The 19,887-nt window shown below is 43.2% G+C and overlaps 1 protein-coding gene across 2 annotated transcripts; it reads right to left on the bottom strand.

The window, feature by feature from the left end:
- Nucleotides 1–386: 386 nt before the first annotated feature.
- Nucleotides 387–18,096, bottom strand: TRAF1 (TNF receptor associated factor 1). 2 transcript variants are annotated; one of them, XM_057409081.1, is made up of 12 exons: nucleotides 17,962–18,096; nucleotides 16,889–16,988; nucleotides 14,336–14,557; nucleotides 12,662–12,746; nucleotides 8,870–8,968; nucleotides 7,490–7,651; nucleotides 4,783–4,854; nucleotides 4,533–4,598; nucleotides 3,418–3,855; nucleotides 2,746–2,923; nucleotides 2,007–2,155; nucleotides 387–1,630 (listed from the first exon to the last, which is right to left on the bottom strand). In XM_057409081.1, the coding sequence occupies exons 3-12, from the start codon at nucleotides 14,542–14,544 to the stop codon at nucleotides 1,412–1,414; spliced, it is 1,677 nt and encodes a 558-aa protein (XP_057265064.1). In that variant the 5' UTR covers nucleotides 14,545–14,557; nucleotides 16,889–16,988; nucleotides 17,962–18,096; the 3' UTR covers nucleotides 387–1,411. The 2 variants fall into 2 exon arrangements, with proteins under 2 accessions (XP_057265064.1, XP_057265065.1); XM_057409082.1 differs by lacking the exon at nucleotides 17,962–18,096 and having other exon boundaries at nucleotides 16,889–17,263.
- Between the last annotated feature and the right edge of the window lie 1,791 nt (nucleotides 18,097–19,887).

Raw genomic sequence — 19,887 nt, 5'->3', positions numbered from 1 at the left:
CTCCCAGGGAAGAGCTTCTGCCTAAGAGCTCATCTCAGTCTCCCCTTGGGCAGGTTAAAGCCATTCCCTTTGTCCTGTCCCTACAGGCCCTTGTCCAAAGCCCCTCTCCAGGTTTCCTGGAGCCCCTTCAGGGACTGGAGCTGCTCTCAGGTCTCCCCTTCAGGAGCCTTCTCTTCTCCAGGCTGACCCAGCCCAGCTCTCTCAGCCTGGTTCCAGAACTGGATGCAGGACTGCAGGAGGGTCTTACCAGTGGAGGGAGAGAATCCCCTCTCTTGACCAGTCAGACACACTCCTTTTGATGCAGTCCAAGCATGATTTCCAAGTTTAATTCGCTCATTAAAAAACAAGTGAAATTATTCATTCCTTATTTCTATTTTAAGATAACAATAAAAGACAAAACCATGTCTAAGAGTTAGTTCTATTTTAGCGTGTGATAAGAATTAGACATAAAAATAATAAAGCAGTAAAAAATAAAATCAGTATTTTCTATTAAGTCACTTGCCTTGAAGGTTCGGGAAGTGACTGAACACTTGAAAATGGAGCTACTGAGGGGTCCTTACACTGCCTGGACTGGCTCTCAACTTCCCTGGGGTTACCAGCCCTCAGAGCTCAAAATCTGAAATGGGAAAGTCAAACAACTCCTTTGGAAATACAAGAGGTGATTTCCCCAAGGCACAGTGCAATGTGGTCACCGATTGCTGATGCAATAGGACATCTCTTTACAGAGCACATAAATATAGATCTAAAATAAATAGCAAGACATAAATCATCTGGTATCAACTCCAGTTACAAATGCTAACCACAAGTCACTGCTTTCAAGGTCACCAATAAGCACAGAGACACCCAATCAGTGCCTCAGGGGAAGGAATCTGCCCATGTCCCTGGTGGAGGAACAGGCAGAAGCCCACACCAGGGCTGCCAGCCAGCACCATGCCTCCTGGGAATGTTGCTGCGCAGCCAGGGGAGGATGGGGAAAGCTCAGCTTCCGAAACCTCCTAACCCCACAGTGCCAGAAGGGAGCTCTGGCTGCTCTCCCTGCCCACTACCAGCAGAATGACACCCACATCTGGGCCAGGTGTGAGAAAGAATAGTGCTTCTTTCCACAAGTGCATGTGCAGGGGTGTGTGTGACTAACTGACATCTACACCAGGAGTATTGGCTGTTCTGATGAAATAATCACAGTTCTCATTTCCAATATCCATGGGCAAAGTGCTGGGCATGCTCAGCTGTAGCTAACTCTAGCAGGCAGATGTTCAGCTGACATGAATGGATTCAGGGATTCAGGCTTGGGCTCTCTGGATTTTGTGTGCACACAACAACTAATACAAGGTCTCAAGCTGATGTTTTGGTTTCCTTGTAAACTAATGAAATTCAGTGGGTGTTTTATTACCAGCCACCCATTTTTCAAGATTTAATAATTTGTTTCTACAATGCATTTAAGGAAAAGTGTGTCTTCCTTCACATAGGCGTATTTAGGTGACTGTAATTTGAACAAAGGGAGAAACATGGGACAGCCACTTGCAATATTCATATCATTCACCGGTCTCTGAAATGAAGCAGAAGTCAAGTCTGGGCGAAATGCATCAATAACATGTTCCCTGTTGTTTTGGTCAAGCAACATAAATGTAACCTGAAAAACAGAATGTGGAAATGATGAGTTATTGAACTGAAAAATAAACTGGAAAACAGCAGAGGCAGAAGTGCAAACATGCTGCAAAAGCAGCTGGATGCTCTATCGATAATTAAATACAAATGGTAATGAACGGTTCACAACCTGCAAGGTCAGTTACTCTCAACAGGGGAAACTGTAACAGTTCCCAGGTGAAGGATATAAAACTCTGCCACCTATAAAATTAAATTAAATTAAATTAAGGAATTATTTCTTGGTAGAGAACTGCACAGTCCAGAGACCTTTTTCATCTCTCTCCTGACAACTTCAACAAACCCCAGCTTTAGTTACAGTCATTACATTCAGTTAGTGTGATATAAAAGGTTGCCCTTCTTACCTTGTTCCTGAAAGGCCATGGGAGCAAAGCATCGTAGTCTCCTTTCATGACAACAAAGAACAGGGACATGTGGGTTCCTTTTCCTGTCCCGTCCCCATTCAGATACACCCTCAGACAGACCTTGTAGCCATATTTTGCAGTGTAGAAAGCTGAAAATCAGAACCCTTCATTAGTAAAGTGTCCTTTAGGGAAAGAAAAGGACATAACGACTGTTCTGGCATATGGGAAAAGATGGTCTATGACGTGTTTTGCTATCACAGAGATGAGAACAGACAAATCAGTATACCCTGGAGATTATAAGCAATGAAAATCCAGTGGCTGGAGTGCTTTTAGTGACTCAGTGAAAATTACCTGTTATTAGCCACTACAAGCATATTTTATCTAATCAAATTACTTCTCACATGGGAGAGAACTGCAGCAGAAAGCCACTGGGTACCATGAGGCACCAGGCTGTGGCTTACACGAGAGGGATCCAGCAGATGTCACTGCAAGAGGCTGCAGGGTGGGCAAATTGCAGTGTGAAAGCCCGGAACAGAACCCAACACTCTGGAAGAGCACATTGCAACTGCCCTGAACTACAGGCACGAAAGCATGAGGTCTTTGCATAGACAGCATCTTAGTTGAAGGACTTAAAGAACTTCCTGTCCACAGGAGCGGAAAGAAGCACCATTCTAGAGAAAGAAGTAGGTTTTCTAAAGGACTGGTTTTTGCTAACACACATACACACCATGTGTTTTACCTGGTGAATATAAACTGACTGTTCTTCCAGTCACAGAGTCTTGTAACTTCCTGCCAACATCTGTTATTTTCCACAGAAAGACCCCATCATAGGAAGCTTGCTCAGAGAACAGAAGACTCTTATGAAGGCTGCTCAGGCCTACGTCCTTCTGCGTCAGGCACCGGTGCAACTCTGCAATCTAGAAGAAACAAATCAGTCTGCAGTCAGTTCTCCTCTCTAGGTTGCTGTGCTGCAGAAGTAGCAGAATCTTTCTGGAGCCCTCATGTCCTGAAGGGTCTCCTCTGATTTCCTTTTAAGCAACAGTTATGTGTCAAAATGAAAGCAAACTGGACAGATGGTTGGTTGGTTCCCCCCCCCCCCCAGCCTTAAGAGCATCAAGCAACTGTCTTGCTTGATCACAATCTGATCACAGCAAACTCTGAATGTTCAAAACTCTCAGGAGTATCTAGGTACCTAAACATAGGTCTGGATAACAAATATTAGAGATCTCCATTTGAAAACATATCCAAAGCTCCAAAAGGATCCTGTAGATGTGTTCAGACCTTAACACTTCACAGCTCAAATTCCTGTGTTCATCCCTGTCCTGATCTCTACACCACCTCTCACTGATACGTGTAAATACTTGTTATCTATAGAACAAGCACACAAACAACGCTTATCATAACTATTTACCTTCAGTTCAAGACTTCGTATTATATTTTGATCAAGTTCACTCTGTCTCCGAAAGGCCACGATTTCCAAGCTAGAGATCTCCACCTCTTTATTGAGCACTGCCACAATATTCTCAAACACTTGTAGCTTATTTTCTAGCTCAGAAATCACTTTCTCCTTCACAAGTTGCTGCAGAGCAGATTCCTCTTCAGAAACGGAAGATTCAGGAAAACAATCTTCTTCCAGATCCCCACGGATTTCCATCCCTGCTAGGATCTGCAGATCAGGAATGCTTTTTCCTGCACTATTCACACTAAGCTCTGTCTGTGGGATGAAACCATTTGCAGCTTTGGCAGCAGTGCACAAGCTTGCCTTCAGTTGCTTTATGTGCTGCAGCAGAAGCAGCATGTGGGCTCCAACTGCAGTTCTCTCATGATTCTTTACCTTCTCTTTGCTTCCCTGTGAGAAGACGACACTGTCAGTACACTCTGTACAACCACCGTAACTGGCCTACAGCCAAACCAATCAATGTCCACTTCAATTTCTTGGGAGAGACAGAGATGGAAGAACTGCAAGGTACAGGTCCAGCTACATTTCAGTCAATTCTCGGAGGAGATGTGGTGAGAGGAGACCTCTCACTTAGGCTACGTGTTCACGTGTGTACACAAGCTACATAAAAAGAAAACAATTACCTACAATTTCTGGATTAAAGAGGATTCCAGGCAGAGTCCCAGCAAGATTCTAAATAAACCAGTATTTAATACATATACCGACCACAAAAGATGGGACAAGGCAACAGATGCCAACAAAAATGCAAAGATTCTTCACTGTTTTGGGAGATGTTACCCTGGAAGAAATATCCAAAACGTATATGATAAACCAGCAGAATTGTAATAAACATCTATCTTTAGCTGAATTGAATGCACAGTGTCACTGGCTGAACCATGTAAACATGGCAGTTCCAGTCTCTCCTCTGCTGTTCTACTAAAAGTGGGTAGACTTTCCCCTCTTTTCTTAAAGATCTATTTAAATCAATTTATATATCTACTACCCAGAACACAAAAGCTGGTCAGACCAAAGGCACAGTGCTGTTGTGCACCACTGGAGACCTTTCTGAAGGCAGCCGTGTCACTCACCCTAAATAAACAGCCGACCTCAGAAAAGCGACAGCCATCCTTGTTGACTGAAGGTGTAGAGCAGTTCTGTTGAAAGAAACAAGAGAAGCAAAGCAAACAATCAAATACCAGTTTAAAGGGATTCTTTTATTTACTTACAAACAACTAGGCCGCAATCCCAGCAGCTATAAATCAAGTTAAATCAAGTCAAGGCATTACCGCAGCTTACAGCACCCAACCAGCTTTGAAAATTCACTCATCTTTTACCTACCTTTTCTCTTGATGGTGTTTCTGTTTGCACATGGTTTTGTTCCTTACATAAACTGCCTTCACATGAATGTTCCTGTCATGAAAACAAGAAGAAAAGAATTCAGTGTATTATTAAAATCACTGAGCATCTTTACTTAGGAGTCTCTGAAACAAAGCTTGTGCTTTGGAATGCTATTCCTGTTTTACAGAAACTTGGGGATTTGGGAGGTTTTTCTACAGGAACTTTGTGTTATGGAAGAAAAAGCTTACAGTAAGTTTCTTGCTTTCTTCCTGGAAGATGTGGGCTTAAGGAAGAGGAAAGAAAGGAAGGATAACTTCCCCAGGAGCACTGTGAGCTCCACACCACAAGGTGCAAAATCCCTGTCCAGAGAGTGCCTGCCTGGGGCCTCACTGTGCCATAGTTGCAGAGTTCTCTGGCTTCTTTTTTAGAGGAAGCAATGTTCAGAAATCTGGGACTAAAGCACATCTTAGAGCGGGTGCTGCTGTCCCCTGCATAACGAAGTGCAGGCTCAGAGGTTTCTCAAGCTAAGCCTCTAAGCTGATTAATTTTCTTCTCAGCCCCACAGGCGTGCTCAGTGACAGGTCTCCAGATGCAATACCTGTTAAATGGAAGTACACAGTGTGATCTTTTGCTTATGGGGCCCAGAGCTCTTGGAAACTACTTACAGATGCTTTGCAAGGTCACTCTGGGGAATTTGATACAAGGCTGGCAATGTACAAGTCCTGCCCAGTAGTTATATGCACACACACACACGTACATATATATGCGATGACATGTACGTGGATTACAGAACAAAAAGCAAATATACAGGAAGCCCAAACATAAACTCTTACTGCATTGACTTCCAGTTTGTTTAATGTGCAGACCCTTCCTGCATCCTGCTTTTTACCATCTTGAAGGCTGGAATCCAAATTTTCCATCACGATGTGCTAATGCAAAATGCATTACCTCTAATATGAGACTTCCTGCCATTTCTGGCTCCAAGAAGGGTAAAATAATCCTCCTGCCATCGGTTCACACAAGTGTAATATGTGTATTGAACACAGCAGCTGTCAGCTTTCAATTCATAGTGTTCAGGTGGGGCTGTCTTTAATCTTTATAAATGGCTTTGCACACCAGTACATTTCCTATAGCAGTTCACACGTTTTTGATAAAGCCATTCCAACAGCCTTCAAGTCTCGCCTGCAAAGAGCGCTGAGGTTTCTCTTTCGATCTTCAGAAATGCAGTCACAGGTTTTTTGTCACTCTCTAACTCATTTTTAATACTCTGTCTTAGTGTTGCACAAAGTAAGCCTTTATTTTCTTCCTTTCTACTATTTGATTCCTTCAGATCACTGATTCCTTGAGGGGGAAAGGGGCTGGTGAGACATTCCTTTAGAATATGGAAATACAGAAATCACAAGATCAATAACTGATTGGTGAAGATGGAGAGAGGGAGAGCAGTGCCCAAAACTTACTGTGTGCTCCCAGAAGATTGTGGATACAGAGAATACACGCAAATAATCAACATTCTTATGTCACGTAACTACAAATTCAATAAAGCAGATCATGTAACCAGCAAAATTCCAGCTTCACAAATACTAAGGGAGGCAGAGAAAAATCAACATCTCGAGGCCAATCCTTGGTTGCCAAGGTTTCCCAGCCAAAAACTTAATTAGATGTTAGCTAACTGAATGAGTGGGAGGAAAACAGCTCTTCATAGCAGGAAAATGAAGCCCTCTGAGGTGGATCTGCGGCATCACAGACCTCTGAAAAGACAGGGTGCTCAGGGAATATCAGGCAGCTCAGGTTTCCTTCTCCAGCCTGCTACGGCACTCACAGAAGTAAGGGATTAAGGGTTGCCACCTTCTGGTATTTACTGTCTCTCTGAAACATACACTGGATTTAGCACTGGTAAAATGTGCTGGGATCCCCATATTCTTCTTTCTGTAAGGGTTAATAAGCTATGAAGAAGACATGCAAAAGCTTCCCAAGAAGTATGTTTTAGCAAGAGTGCTTCATTCCTATCCCAGAAGGACTGTTACCTCCATGTTGAGTAAATCTCACAGCTCAGTATTTGAAAAGGCATAAATTGGTGACAGGGATGACATGCAAAACTACCCACTACTATTAACTTCAGGCTGCATACATACAGGATATATGCAAATTCATCTTGCAGGTCCCTGTGACAACAGTGGAAAACACAACTTAAACATGAAAAATAGAAGCTAAATATGTTTAAACAGTCACTGAGCAATTTGCAGCAGATCCAGAGTGTGCTCTTCCTGATCTGTAATGGACACTGCTGCTCATACGGTGAGTTACACTTCACCATATCTCATAGAAATACTGACAAAAGCCTGCCTTACAAATCTGTGGGCAGTTTTAGTTCAAATAAAACTCCAGCCACTTTCAAGATTGCTTCCCATCACTTGTGTTCTTCTGATTCTTACCTACCTCGTAGTGGAACACATGCTTCAAGACAGGAGTTAAAACATGGGCTGCCAAGCTCCGGATGAGCACACAGATATTTCCATCTCTCTTGTAACGTCACAAGCAGACTACCAAATACAGCTCATTTTTCCCTCCAGCACATGCATGGAAAAATTAGCAAACTCGGGAAAACTAAATATTCTCCAAGTGCAGTAGCACAGGATGAAAAATGTCATGATAGATTACTTAAGTCATTAATACAAAGCCCTCATTTGAAACAGAGAAATGGTCTTACTTGGTATTCGCTACTGGATAAGCTCTTCTTACACCTCTGACACGTTGTCACGTTATTAACACATCCGTTTTCCAAATGATCTGCAAGTTTCTTTCTCATCACCATGAGTCCACAACCAGTGTGACAAGGGATTAAAGCATATTCACATAAGCTCTGATGCTCCTGGAAATAAAAAGTCATAAACCAAAATGTAAACTGCAGATATGCATTCACCTTTAAATAGTCTCCATTCTGCCAGCCTAGATCTTTGCTTTGTGTTTCTTCTAAGCTTGGGTAAAGTCCCACTCCATGATGTTACTGAGATTGCTGGTGAAAAAATCACCTATTTTACTGGGGCTTTCTTGTTAATTCTTAAGTTAAAAAAACCCCAAACCAACTAACAACCAACAACTTTTGCTGATCTCAAATATGAGGTTTCCCCTGAACTGTCTTTCTCCAATGATTGTGTTTGAAAATAACACGACCGTGGTCCCAGATTTTTAATTGTAATAGAAGATCCCTAACTTTTAGCCTGGGTTTTTTCTAAGGTGGTTTTGGAGGGGTTTTGAGAGGTGTTTTTGACCACTGAGACCATCATGCTCTAGCTGACAGAATGGGTGTAGTCTGCTGACATCTCTGCATAGCGTCTGACACCTTCTATGCAACAACTGTTATTGTTGTATATAACTACACTCAAAATAACTCTTAAAACATTTCCTTTACACTATTTGCATTATCTTGTCTCAACAAGGAAAAATATCAACGTTACTTCTTTCATAACTATATCCAATAGATCTACACAGTCTTTCAATAAGAACTATTTACTCTGACCTCTGTTACTGGACCTTCTGAAGGCACTGTGTCACAACTGATTTTGTCTTTACAGGGAGATGGCTGTCCCCTACAGACCTGGCTCAGAAGTGCCAATTTCAATCACACACCCAACTCTCAAATCAATTTTGCCATGTATTCATTCTGAGAGGGGCTCCAGTTCTCAGAACTATGAAGCTAAGCTAAGTGGGTAGATTTTTCCTTAACGATGAATACACTCATGTAGAAAATTTGTGCATAATTAGCAAAGAAAAGGCAGCAGCACCTCAGATGCTTCTCAGATACAGAGTTATGTGAGGTACATAGCAGACTACCTGTTACAAATGCAGAAAGACCCTCTGTTCCCATACCCATATTACGTGGGGCATTTCACATCAGCCTGCTCTCAATTTGATCTAAGCCCTACTAAAGTTAATGGCACATTTTTAGGTACTCTGTTGGTATAAATCCTGGTGCTTGGTTGATTCTACTGATGTTGCATTGATATGTGTTTGCTAAGAACCTGGTTTCATTGTCTCCCTGTCCCCATTCAAGTCAGAGTGCATTTAAATATACTGCCTTTAAACGTACTTCGAAGTTTTTCATGATACCAGACCAGCTGCATCCCAGGGTCACACAGTGTACTCTCAGTTCAGAAATCTCTTTATTAATAGCAGCATCACCAAATGCCTGGAAAGGAAACACAGTAAGGAAAAAAGCATTGGTCAGAAGGTGCTCCAGAATGCATTTCTGGCATAGGAATGAGGTGACTGTGTCAAAATCTTGGATCTTGATCAATCCCTTATTTCTTTTACATTTGCTATATTGCCATAAGGCTCTCTAACCCAGCAAGTCCATCTTAGTGCAGCAGAAGCCCAAATAATTGTTAAAAAATTTCTTTCTTACAGTTCAAAATTAAACTGTTTGATGTAATATAAATTTACTGAAAATATCCCTAGCCAACTACAGCCATTATTTTAAGTTCCTTTTCATAGAAGCCTGAAATATATCACATGCAATGAATGTGCTGACAGGACCCTAACTGTAGGGTGCTGCCATGTGCCACTCTTAATGAATGCATTTCATTATCGGGGTCATTAACACCTCCTAAACGTGCTGCACAGAAGACTCGAGACTGTTCTGCAGTGAGAATACACTGCTCAGGCCATGGCTGTTTCTATTTACTATGGCACTATGCACTAAAGAAATGTAAACCATATGTGAGTGGGGTTTTTTTGCACTACGTAGATTGTTTTTGCTATGTTAACCATGAAAAAATGTACAATTCTTATGTAAATTATGAAACACGACACACTTCAAACAGTACAAATTGCACAGCCAAAATAGGCACACTGACACAAGAACAAGCACTGCTAAAGTGAATGGCATGGTTTTAGATGCTCTCTTGGTAAGTATACAACAGGGGACCGCAGATTTCCCAACACAGAGAAGGCAAGAACTGGGCAGAGGGAACCTTTGCAAATAGAGGGAGGAAAGGATTTACAAATGATGCCTCATTTCAGTCAAGTGACTGAAATTCCACCAAGTGAGCTAAAACAAATAAATAAAATCATCAGCTTCAACATTCCTGGTTGGTCGGAGTTTGTTTTCACCTAGATACAACACCTTTGTACACATGTAACATGATGTTTCCTACATCTATTATTAAATCACAAAAAAGAAGCGTAGCCAATGCTACGAGTGGTGAGAAGATACATTTCTATAGGCGGGGTCTCACAGAAACTCATTCCTAATCTCAACCTGCAAATGAAGTCCAGAACTTTGCACAAAAACTACAAACAAGGAGTTACAAAATAATCATGTAGGTTGTACACAGCCATGTACGGCTTCACTTGCATACATGGAAGAGTAGCTGCAGTAAGCTAATAATCCATGTACAATTAGTGAAAGCAGGCCAGCCCCAGCCTCTGAAATAGTCTAGTCTAAGTGATGAGCAAAATCAAAGTAAAGCAATTCAAGTTACCAGGCACATGGTGGCTTTTCCCCTTGTGTCATAAGAGAAAAACTCCAGGAATTTCCTGACATTACAAAATAGATAATTTAAAATACATTTAACTACGGGGACAGTCCCAGCAGCGCACATGTCTCTTACTGCTACGTGCATTCCCTGTGCTTCTTGGTTCACACTTGTGGTTGTTAAATCATTATGGACACTACTCAGGTGGAAACCAAGGAAGGAAATCCTCATCTCTTCTTTCATCTGCACAGGTGACTGCTCTGAAATATTCACTCAAACCTCTGGGAACCCAACTCTGCACAGAACTCCTTTAGAGACCTGAGTCAGACCTTCATACAGTAACTGAGATGACTCTTGGGGACATAAAAGTGCTCTGGGTCAAACAGAAGGAAACAGAAACATATCTGATTTGATGTATTGTAGTTGCACATCTCCCCTTTTTCAATTTCTCTGTTTCAAAGGAAGATGTTGGTGCAGGTGCTGCTGATGTTGACCATGGGTGGCTGCCACAGCACACATACCTGCCCAGACCTGCCTGTCACATAAGTGGAGGTCCCCTGCCATGTCCCATCCAAAATCCACTACCATATGCATTTCTCCTTAGCACTCTGACCTGCACAGTGTGGGTCTTATGGCTTCTAGATAAGGCAAGACTCTGGCCTACTGCTCATGGGGTCAGGACCATCAGGTAGGAACAAGTTAACAAACAGATCAATCTGACCAAAAGCTTTCCAGGATAAATCCAGTGTTTTTTTTCTCTCCAGCTAAAGCCGGCCCTCTGCAGCTGAACCAGGATCTACAGCTGCTCTAACCACAGACAGAGAAGGGAGAGCCACAAAGTGATTCATGTCCAGTTCAAACCAGGGCACTGGCCTCTAAGCCAGCCCCATGAATGTCAGCAGCCAGGGTGTGATGCCCTACTCCTCTAACTGATTGCACTGACAAATGTAGGTGCTCAATAGGTGATACTGGTGAACAGCACCATGATAAGACTTGAAGTAATGTTGAAGGGATTATAAATCATAGAAATATATATTAAGGGATTATAAATCAAAAGTGTAAGATGAAGGGACGGAAGAGACTACAGAAATAGATCGTCAGATAAACTCAGGCAAATACACATCCTGATAAAGCCTTTCTTTTCCTTGTGTAGGTATCATATTTTAAACATAAACACGTAAACAGCATGGGAAATAAGCATTAAACAAACCCACAGCAAAGGTAAAGCAGAGATTGTCAGGAATAAAGAATAAAGCTGCTATTATTCATGTTGTTTACAAACTCAGACAACTTGATGTAAGTTGATCTACACAGGCGGATCCTCATGCCTTTGTGGTGATTGACTTTGTCTGGACACTCAGGCGGGCATAAGAATCTGATCAGGCAGATCAGCTTGCAAGAGTGGGGCCCTATTTACAACCACCCACCCACAGATTGTGCAGAAAGTCCCAGCAGACCCTGTGAGAATCCCACAGCAGAGAAATCCTAGAGTTATAAGAGAACTGAGAGTCAACATAGAACAAGAAGTTCATAAGGGTTTAACTGTACCCGTTTTTGGTTACATGATACATTAATTTTGTCACTGGGAAATTTATTGCAGAATTGAGGATTTTTTCTGAGCTATTCGCTATTATCTCCAGCTTCATTATTTCCTGCAGCCCCTTCCTAAACTTCACCTTTCATCTCACTGCCTGTTTGCTTCCATTTTTCCCTAAAACATTTAGACAGAATGCGTGCTTCTTCGTATTCCTGCACATAATCAGAAAGGAGATCAGCTGAGACTGAGTATTATGGCCCAATTTGTGTTCAGGATATGGAATAGTGCAGCAGTCTGTCTGGAAAATCACACAATAGCAGAAGAGATCTGCACAGTGAAATCACAGGTGAAACATTTGCCTGTGCCCAGTTTTGATCAATCATGATGTTCAGCTCAGTGTTTCCCACTATTTCCTCCAGATACTCTGGCTGTCAAATACTTTTTAGGTAATTCAGCCAGCTATCTGATACTCTTCTCTCCTTAGGGATGCTCCACGAGTATGGTAAAATGTTTGAAGCGTACAGAGAATCGTGAGATTGGAAAATCCACTAAGGATAGTAAGTAACAGCTAAGACGTATTATTTCAAGTAGGAAAGCACTGGTTACTTTGAGACAATAAAAAATTAATCCTATGGAAGTGTGTGGGATTTTATGTTGCAGAACCTGGCAGGCTTTGGAAGTCCTAAGGCTGCCATTATACTTTCTTAAATCAAAACCTGGGAAATCCAAATGACTAAAGCATAAAATAAAATGTGTAACTATCAGTTGCTATCACATTTTCTGTTATTCCCTCCTGAACTGTGGGCCAACGATGACTACGGAGTAGACCAGAGAATGTTTAATGATAAATTAGTGAACTACAACTTACCCTTTCTTCTGCCAACAGGCTTCCCTCACTGAAAGTGCTGGGATCTTCCTCTTTGCATTTCTGGCAAATTGCATTTTTATTGTTTCTGGCAAAAAGAAAGAAGAATGCAGTAACAATCAGTTGGTGTGCTGTGGTTTAGGAGGTCTTTGTATAGACACTGACACAAAGAAAGCCATGGAAATTGTAACCTCCACTCAAAATCCATAGCCCTTGTTCAATATTGTGATGTCAAAACCACCCTGCTTTTCTGTTCCTCACGACTAGGCCCACAAATCTTATCTGTATTTCAGCAAAATAAGAGCAGCCTGGATCAGAAAAAATAAATAAAGATGCAAACCTATTTATCTCATGAATTACGCAAAAACACCTTGTGGAAAAGGTAACATGAAAACTAGAGTCTTTTAAAACACAGAAAACACATTTTCCCCAGATAGATGTATAGACTTCACATTACAAAGGGATGATAAAACCAGTGCAGATTCGAGTTCTAGACAGTTAACATCCCACTGCAGCTAAAAAGGTTTCTATCTCCTCTCAAAATATTTACCACAGAGTTTCATAAAGGAAAGGCAAAAATACAACTTTACTAGAGATGTATTGCACTGCCAGTGCTGTTTAGCATCCAGCTAATAATGAACTAACACAGACCAAGAAGCTCATAAGAAAAGCATCCATCTGAACAGAGCACAACTGCTTTCAAACTGCACTAATCAGACCCTTTGAGGCAGTATCCCATTGGTGCTGTAAGACTAGTGGGAAGATAGAACAATTCTAGCTCTGTTCTGCTGACAGTTTTTGGAATTTATGGGTTATGCTACTTCATTAAGGATCTTTGTTCTAGATTTACAGTAATGCATTTACAAAAGTTGGTCAAATACATTAATTTCAACACATTTTTACATTACTACACATTGATCTTTAAATCACAACATGGCCAGTGCATTGACTCAGCTTTTCATGTGCCCCACACTGTGACCAGAGCTAAGACTGCATGTATAGGAAAACACAAACAGCTTACTAACAAATCCCTGAGGAAGCACAGTAACAGCCCTTACACGTACATAGCCAGTCACTGAATCTTGACAGCTGCTGTTTTCCAATGCATCAAAGCTGAAGTCAGCTCAAATTCATGGAATTGTACTACAGTTTCAGGCAGACATACCCTTTTCCACAGCATTTGGATCAAAACGTAATTGTGCAAGAAAAGGCAGGATAGAAGCAACTGATCAAACAAAGCAAATCCCCGCCCAGCTCCCGGTTTTTTAGGTTGTCCTGAACATTGGCTGTCATCCTTCGTCACTAATGGCAGCAGCATCTTAACATGTACTGACCCAGCTGAGTTACTACAAATAAAACTCCAAGATAATGTTTATGAAAGTCCTATAACATCACTTATCAAAGGACTGTAAAGTCCCATGGAAGTAGTAACTCAGCCATGTATGAGTTCTTCAAGGTTAAATCAGAATCATTCTCTCACACTTACAGACATCTGCAAGCCCAGAAATCCAGTCTTCCCCACACTTCCACACTGGAAAGAATGAGGTAGAGAGTACCCTGCAGGTAGTACTTGCAGACAGTGAAATGACTGTGGGCCAGGTAGCCACAGAGTCATCTGCCCAGCACAACGCAGCTCTCAGGAGTGCTTTCAGCCATGGCAGTGCCCCAAGGACCTACCGTGCAATCCAGGAGAGGCAGGCTGAGCAGTACCTGTGCCCACAGAGCGTCTGCAGGGCCTTCTTCAGAACGTTATTGCAGTTGCTGCACAGGTACTTCTGATCAGGCACATCCTCACAAATGTTAGTGGGGTATCCAAAAGGAAATTCATTTTCATCAGGAGACGAGCCAGGGCCATCCTGCGGGCCTCTGCTTGTTTTCTCAGCCATCTGAAGTAAACTACTGTCAAAGGGAAGGAAAAAAAATTGGTGTTCAAACAAGCAGACACAAGCCCACTTTGATGTGAGAGAATATAACAGCAGCTCCAAACCTGTGCTGCAATCTAGTGACCTGTTTTATTGAGCCTGTAGCTGACATGCGTGACTAAATGTCACAGGAGGGTTTGAATAGGTACCAGCAGGAAATTACTGTACAGACTTAAAATTTCCCTCAAACACTACATGAAAATTGACAGTGTATTAAAATGAAGGCTTGGGGGTTTCTTTCCAGGGTTTTTTAGTGCACAGAAAGATGAAGTAAGTATAGCCATCATCTCAGAGCTACAATCCCATCAGTCAAAGTCACACACAAGTGTTTCCTATAGAGTAAATCCCCAACCACCTTCAATTCCCAGTAGCCCAAATCTGTGATCACACTTCACAGATGCAGGAACTGAGCAAATGAGTTCACAGTGACTTTTCTGAAGTCATATAACTAGCAGTGAAATGAAAGAACTCCCAAGTCCACAAAAAGCTTAACACTTGTGCTCTTAGCAGATACACCTTGAAGCACATGTCACATGTGTTCAGTATTGTTTTTGGTTACAAGAGCTGTGTGGTTGAATATTTTTGGAAATGGACCTAAAACTGATCCTGGTGTCTTCACAGCTGCTTGGAAATCCAGGAAAGGTTTTCACCCAGGGACCTGGTGCAGTTTGATCATACTAATGCCTTCATAAATCTGCTTTTTTTCCTACAACGGTACTGACACACAATAACCTGTCTCAGTAGTATCAAAAGTAATATAGGGGTGCTGGGGATGGACTCTTCATTAGGGACTGTAGTGATAGGACAAGGGGTAATGGGTTCAAATTTAAACAGGGGAAGGTTAGATTGGATATAGGGAAGAAATTCTTTCCTGTTAGGGTGGTGAGGCACTGGAATGGGTTGCCCAGGGAAGCTGTGAATGCTCCATCCCTGATGGTGTTCAAGACCAGGTCGGACAGAGCCTTGGGTGCCATGGTTTAGTGTGAGATGTCCCTGCCCATGGCAGGGAGGTTGGAACTTGATGATCTTAAGGTCCTTTCCAACCCTAACTATTCTATGATTCTATGATCGACTGACAGATGTCTACAAAAAGAAGCCAGCCTGCCTGCACTGGGCCAGGCAGAGCTGCAGTGGTGGGTAGGGCGTACCCTGCATTTAAAGCACTCTTTTTTGAGCAAACAGCACTTTCTGCAGCCTAGCTTACACAATTCCCCTGGGCTCTCCAGGCATTTGACAGGGAGCTTCCCAGTCTGCCAAGAACCATAAAACCAACAACACCAAACGTGCACCTGCGGGTTAAGGAAGTTGTCATGGGTTGGTACCCAGGTGAGGAGGGGGCAGACGGGCCGCCCCTGGAGCACACGCACGGGTGGATCATACCGATACCGCCCGGTAGAACGGCAGCGGAGGGCAGGGAGCGGATCCGGCAGCCCCGGCTCGGCGGGCACCCTCTCTCCCCATCGCCGGCTCCGCAGGGCGGATGGAGCCGGGCAGTCCCCGCCAGCCCTGCAGCTGCTCTCCGAAGCGTGCTACAGGGATCAGGCTCCTGCGCCCGGGAGGCCCCTCGGCGGGGGGCCCTTCCTCGCTCCCACCCGCTCCGCTTACCTGAGCCCGGCGCCCCGGCGCAGCCCAGGCCACGGCTGGGGCGGGTGGCCGGGGAAGGGGCCGGCCGGCGGGGCGGTGCCGGGCCCGGAGGCCGGTGCTCGGCCCGGTGGGGGAGCCCGTGTCGCGGGCAGACGAAGCGCAGCCGGGCGGCTCCTGCGACTGCTGCCTCGCCGAGGCCGGGAGGAGCGGGGAGCCCCCAGCGCGCCTCGGGGACCGGCGAGAAGCCGGCCTTGCCCCTGGCTCCGGGGATGGGGAACGGAGCGAAGAAAGCGCCAAGGGAGCAGATTCCCCCGGGCTGGCTGAATGTGCGTATCTAGTTCCTGAAACTGGGGTGGTTGTGGCCATGGGACAGGGGAACCCGGGCTGTGACAGATTCCTGCCTCCCACGGCGAAGTTACAGTGCAAAACGCCCTCTCCACACCTCTGCTGGGGGAAACCCGCTGCCCCCAGTAAGAGTGGGAGGCTTGACTTGAATTGTGAACCCTGCTGGGAAGCCTCAAGCAAGCTGTGCTGTGCCTCACCTCCAGCTGCACTCAGATACAGATAGTGTTCCCAACACCAGCCTAACGAGAGGCATTAAACAATGGATGCAAATCCTTTGAAGATGCTCACAGTGCAGTAACGATTTCTACAAAAGAAATCATCACTGTCAGGGGAGAAGATCCTCGTTTCCCCTGACAAAGTTCACTATGAAATTACCGACCTGGTAGGATTCAGTCAGAAGAGAGAAAGTTGCAGATGCAAATCTGTTGGCTCTTCCTTGAGCAGGAAACTTGGGGAATACCACAGGGGGTGGGTCCTAGCTGAAAATTAAAAATCAAAAGCAAAGGTGGCTCTCGAGATGCTTCACTTGGCTTGTGAAGCTGCGTTTACAACACTGTTCACATCCAGGTACCTTGTGATGAGGTTATTACCCATCAGTGGACACCCTCCTGTGTTGTGTGTGCACATAGAGTAGTTCCACATCTGGAACAGCTGTTCTGGGTGACTGCCCCTTACGTATTACAGGTTATCAAATACAATACCAAACAGCTATGTTGAATAACAGAAGGGAAGGAGAGCAGCTTCTGGGATCACAACATACCCTTTCTTCAAATAAGTATAAGCAGTAGTGCTTTCCTGCACTGCTACAAGAAATACCAGAACTAATTCCAGAACTTTTTTCTCCTGTAGTTGTTATGAACAGCTGTGTTCCTATTTTCATGCAGAAGCTAAGAACATCCCAAATCCTGCTCACACAACTCTGTGTGACTCAGCTCTGTATGATATAACATCATTCTTTTTCATGCATTCCTTTGCTACACGCATACTGTGTTTATGGAAGATTTCCTGGGAAAAAAATGCCATTAAACTTCTACCTTTTTGTCTCAGAAGGACGATGTCAAACAAAGCGAGAATAAAGAAAACATTTTTCTAGACTTCAAAAGGGCAGTTTAGCTTAAAACCAAATACACCTAAGGAAAGAACCTCTCAAAAGGTAGCCAGGTCCATGGGTAGGATAAGCATTTATCCTTTATAGAGCAAATAGACTGGAAGTCTGTGTACACACAGGGAAAATTAATTTTGCAAGCATACAGTATTGTGAGGATACTATAAGCACCAAGCCTAGCACTGTTTGCAGAATAGAGGCCAAAGAAACCCATAATGATACCAAAAACCAGGATGAAAAATATTTGTATAAAATGATTGAGATTGAAATTTTCAATAATCTTCTTCATGGTAAACTGAAGATAACTGAAGTATGAAAAATGTCTGCAGAACACGGTAAGAACGTACCTGTCTATCTGAGGCAGGTCGCTGCTCGGTTCTCTCTGCCCTTCCAAGCTCTGCTGCCTGTAGAACGTAACTTGGCTTCTCTGCTGCATGGGCAGTGTCATTTCACAGCTGTGGACTGGTTCATTCACGGGCCCTAGAGACAGAGAAGGACCATCTCCTGGTGGGTTTTTAATAGCAAAGTCCCATTTTTGCCAGCAATTTATCTGAAAAGTTTCCTCCATTTATATCCACAATGTGTTTTATTAAAAATACATCTGTGGAACAAATACTCCTTTCAGTTGCACCCTGTAGTCCCTTTCCAAAAGGGACTAGCATACAAGACTTTCCAAAAGGATTTGAGCCTTACATTGTCAGAAAAATCTGAGTCTAGTAGATGCTTCCACCTTCCTCTGTAAAGAGGCAATCCCATTTGCTTCCTTTTGGAAAAACCTTAGATCTCACCAGATGAAAAGCATCATGTGCAGTTCAATAATAGTGTCACAGCACAAGAAAACACTAATTTAGCAATGTGGGTGTGCAATTATCTGACCAACTGTAGCCATGGCTCCTGCTTGCGTGACCCTTACCAAGAGCCAGGATGTTAATAAGATTTGGCAATGAAATTGTCACAGAGGAAAAGGATGTCTGTTTTATTAAGGCTTCCAATTTAAATGTCAACATCCACCTCCATAACGGAGAAGACTTTCCCTACTGAATACTTGCAGAATCACATGTAACGTCTCTTCATTTCCACTTCCTTCTCTCTACTTCGTGTGTAAATGTGTGTGCAGATGCTCCAAGTGCAAAGTCACCAGGGCCATGCATTAAACTGAAGTTCAGTGTCTGTGGGGAAGGTGTGATACAGTCTTAGCAGTCCTTGGCCTGAAACATTTGCTTGCTTTCTTTTGTGATTAGGGCTGTTACAACTTGTGGCAAGTTAACCTGGCACAGGCAGGTTCTGCCCAGATGTGAGCTAGCTTCTGAAAAAGTTCTTAAAACATTTCTGGATGTGGCTTTTGAAGCTTTCAGAACATCAAGAGCTGCAAGTTGCTGATTTCAGAAAGATCAGTCAGGTCAGTTTTTGTTTCAGGATGAAGGGGCAGCTACCCCCCTCCTTTCCGTGCTGGGAGCTTGCTCCTTTGCTTTTGCTTTGAGGCTTTTCAAAAGTATGACACCTCTGTCTTAAGAGGTGCTGAATTACACAAAGAAACTAAAGATAAGTTTTTGGTACTTTCCAAGCTAGAGATATTTCCTCTGGTAAATTTCCCCCCTCTGAGATCAGTTAACTGAAAACAGGATGTGGCTCAGAGAGAGATTAAAATGTGAAGTTTGACTTTATTGTAGAGCCATTCTACCAACGCTTGGCATTGCAGGGCACTGTGCTACTATTTAAGGTGAATGATCATCCTTACACCCAAGAAAAAAAGCTTGTAAGGGAATGTATTTGAGTATTGTCTTTTTAAAATAATCCAAAGGCTTGACATGCTTAATAAAATCAATTTCTCAGTACATTTTAAAGTGGTGTTCAGGCTCAGATGCTAAGTGTTTTAAAGATAGTAGCTGAAGTGCAAACAGTATTTCCAGGGCTGAGAATCTCATTTTGGAGAGATGCTTGAGATAGGGATGTCTTGTTCTATGAAAACATAATTTTCAGTGAGTATAAATTATCTGGAAATGAGCACATGTTCTAGGAAACCCTGAGAAATTGGTAAAACACAGCAAGGAAAACGTGGTAGTAAAAGATCCAGTCCCTGTGAGATGCGGAACTTCTAGGAACTGAAGCCGAGTGCTCCAAGCCAGGATTCCTGCCTGCTCATAGCTCTGATATTAAGTAGTTCTTTAATGACTATGCTATTACTTCGTTCCTGACTTAAGCTACCCATAAAACAGGAGTACAACAGAGTAGCTGTGAGATTCCATCAATGCATCTTCAAGATTAAAAACCAA

This window comes from Pezoporus wallicus, unplaced genomic scaffold (assembly GCF_028554395.1).
Source record: "Pezoporus wallicus isolate ANWC-B61680 ecotype Strahan unplaced genomic scaffold, APGP_CSIRO_Pwel_v1 contig_8341, whole genome shotgun sequence".
Classification (NCBI taxonomy): domain Eukaryota; kingdom Metazoa; phylum Chordata; class Aves; order Psittaciformes; family Psittacidae; genus Pezoporus; species Pezoporus wallicus.
This window is presented reverse-complemented; position numbering and strand designations above follow the sequence as displayed.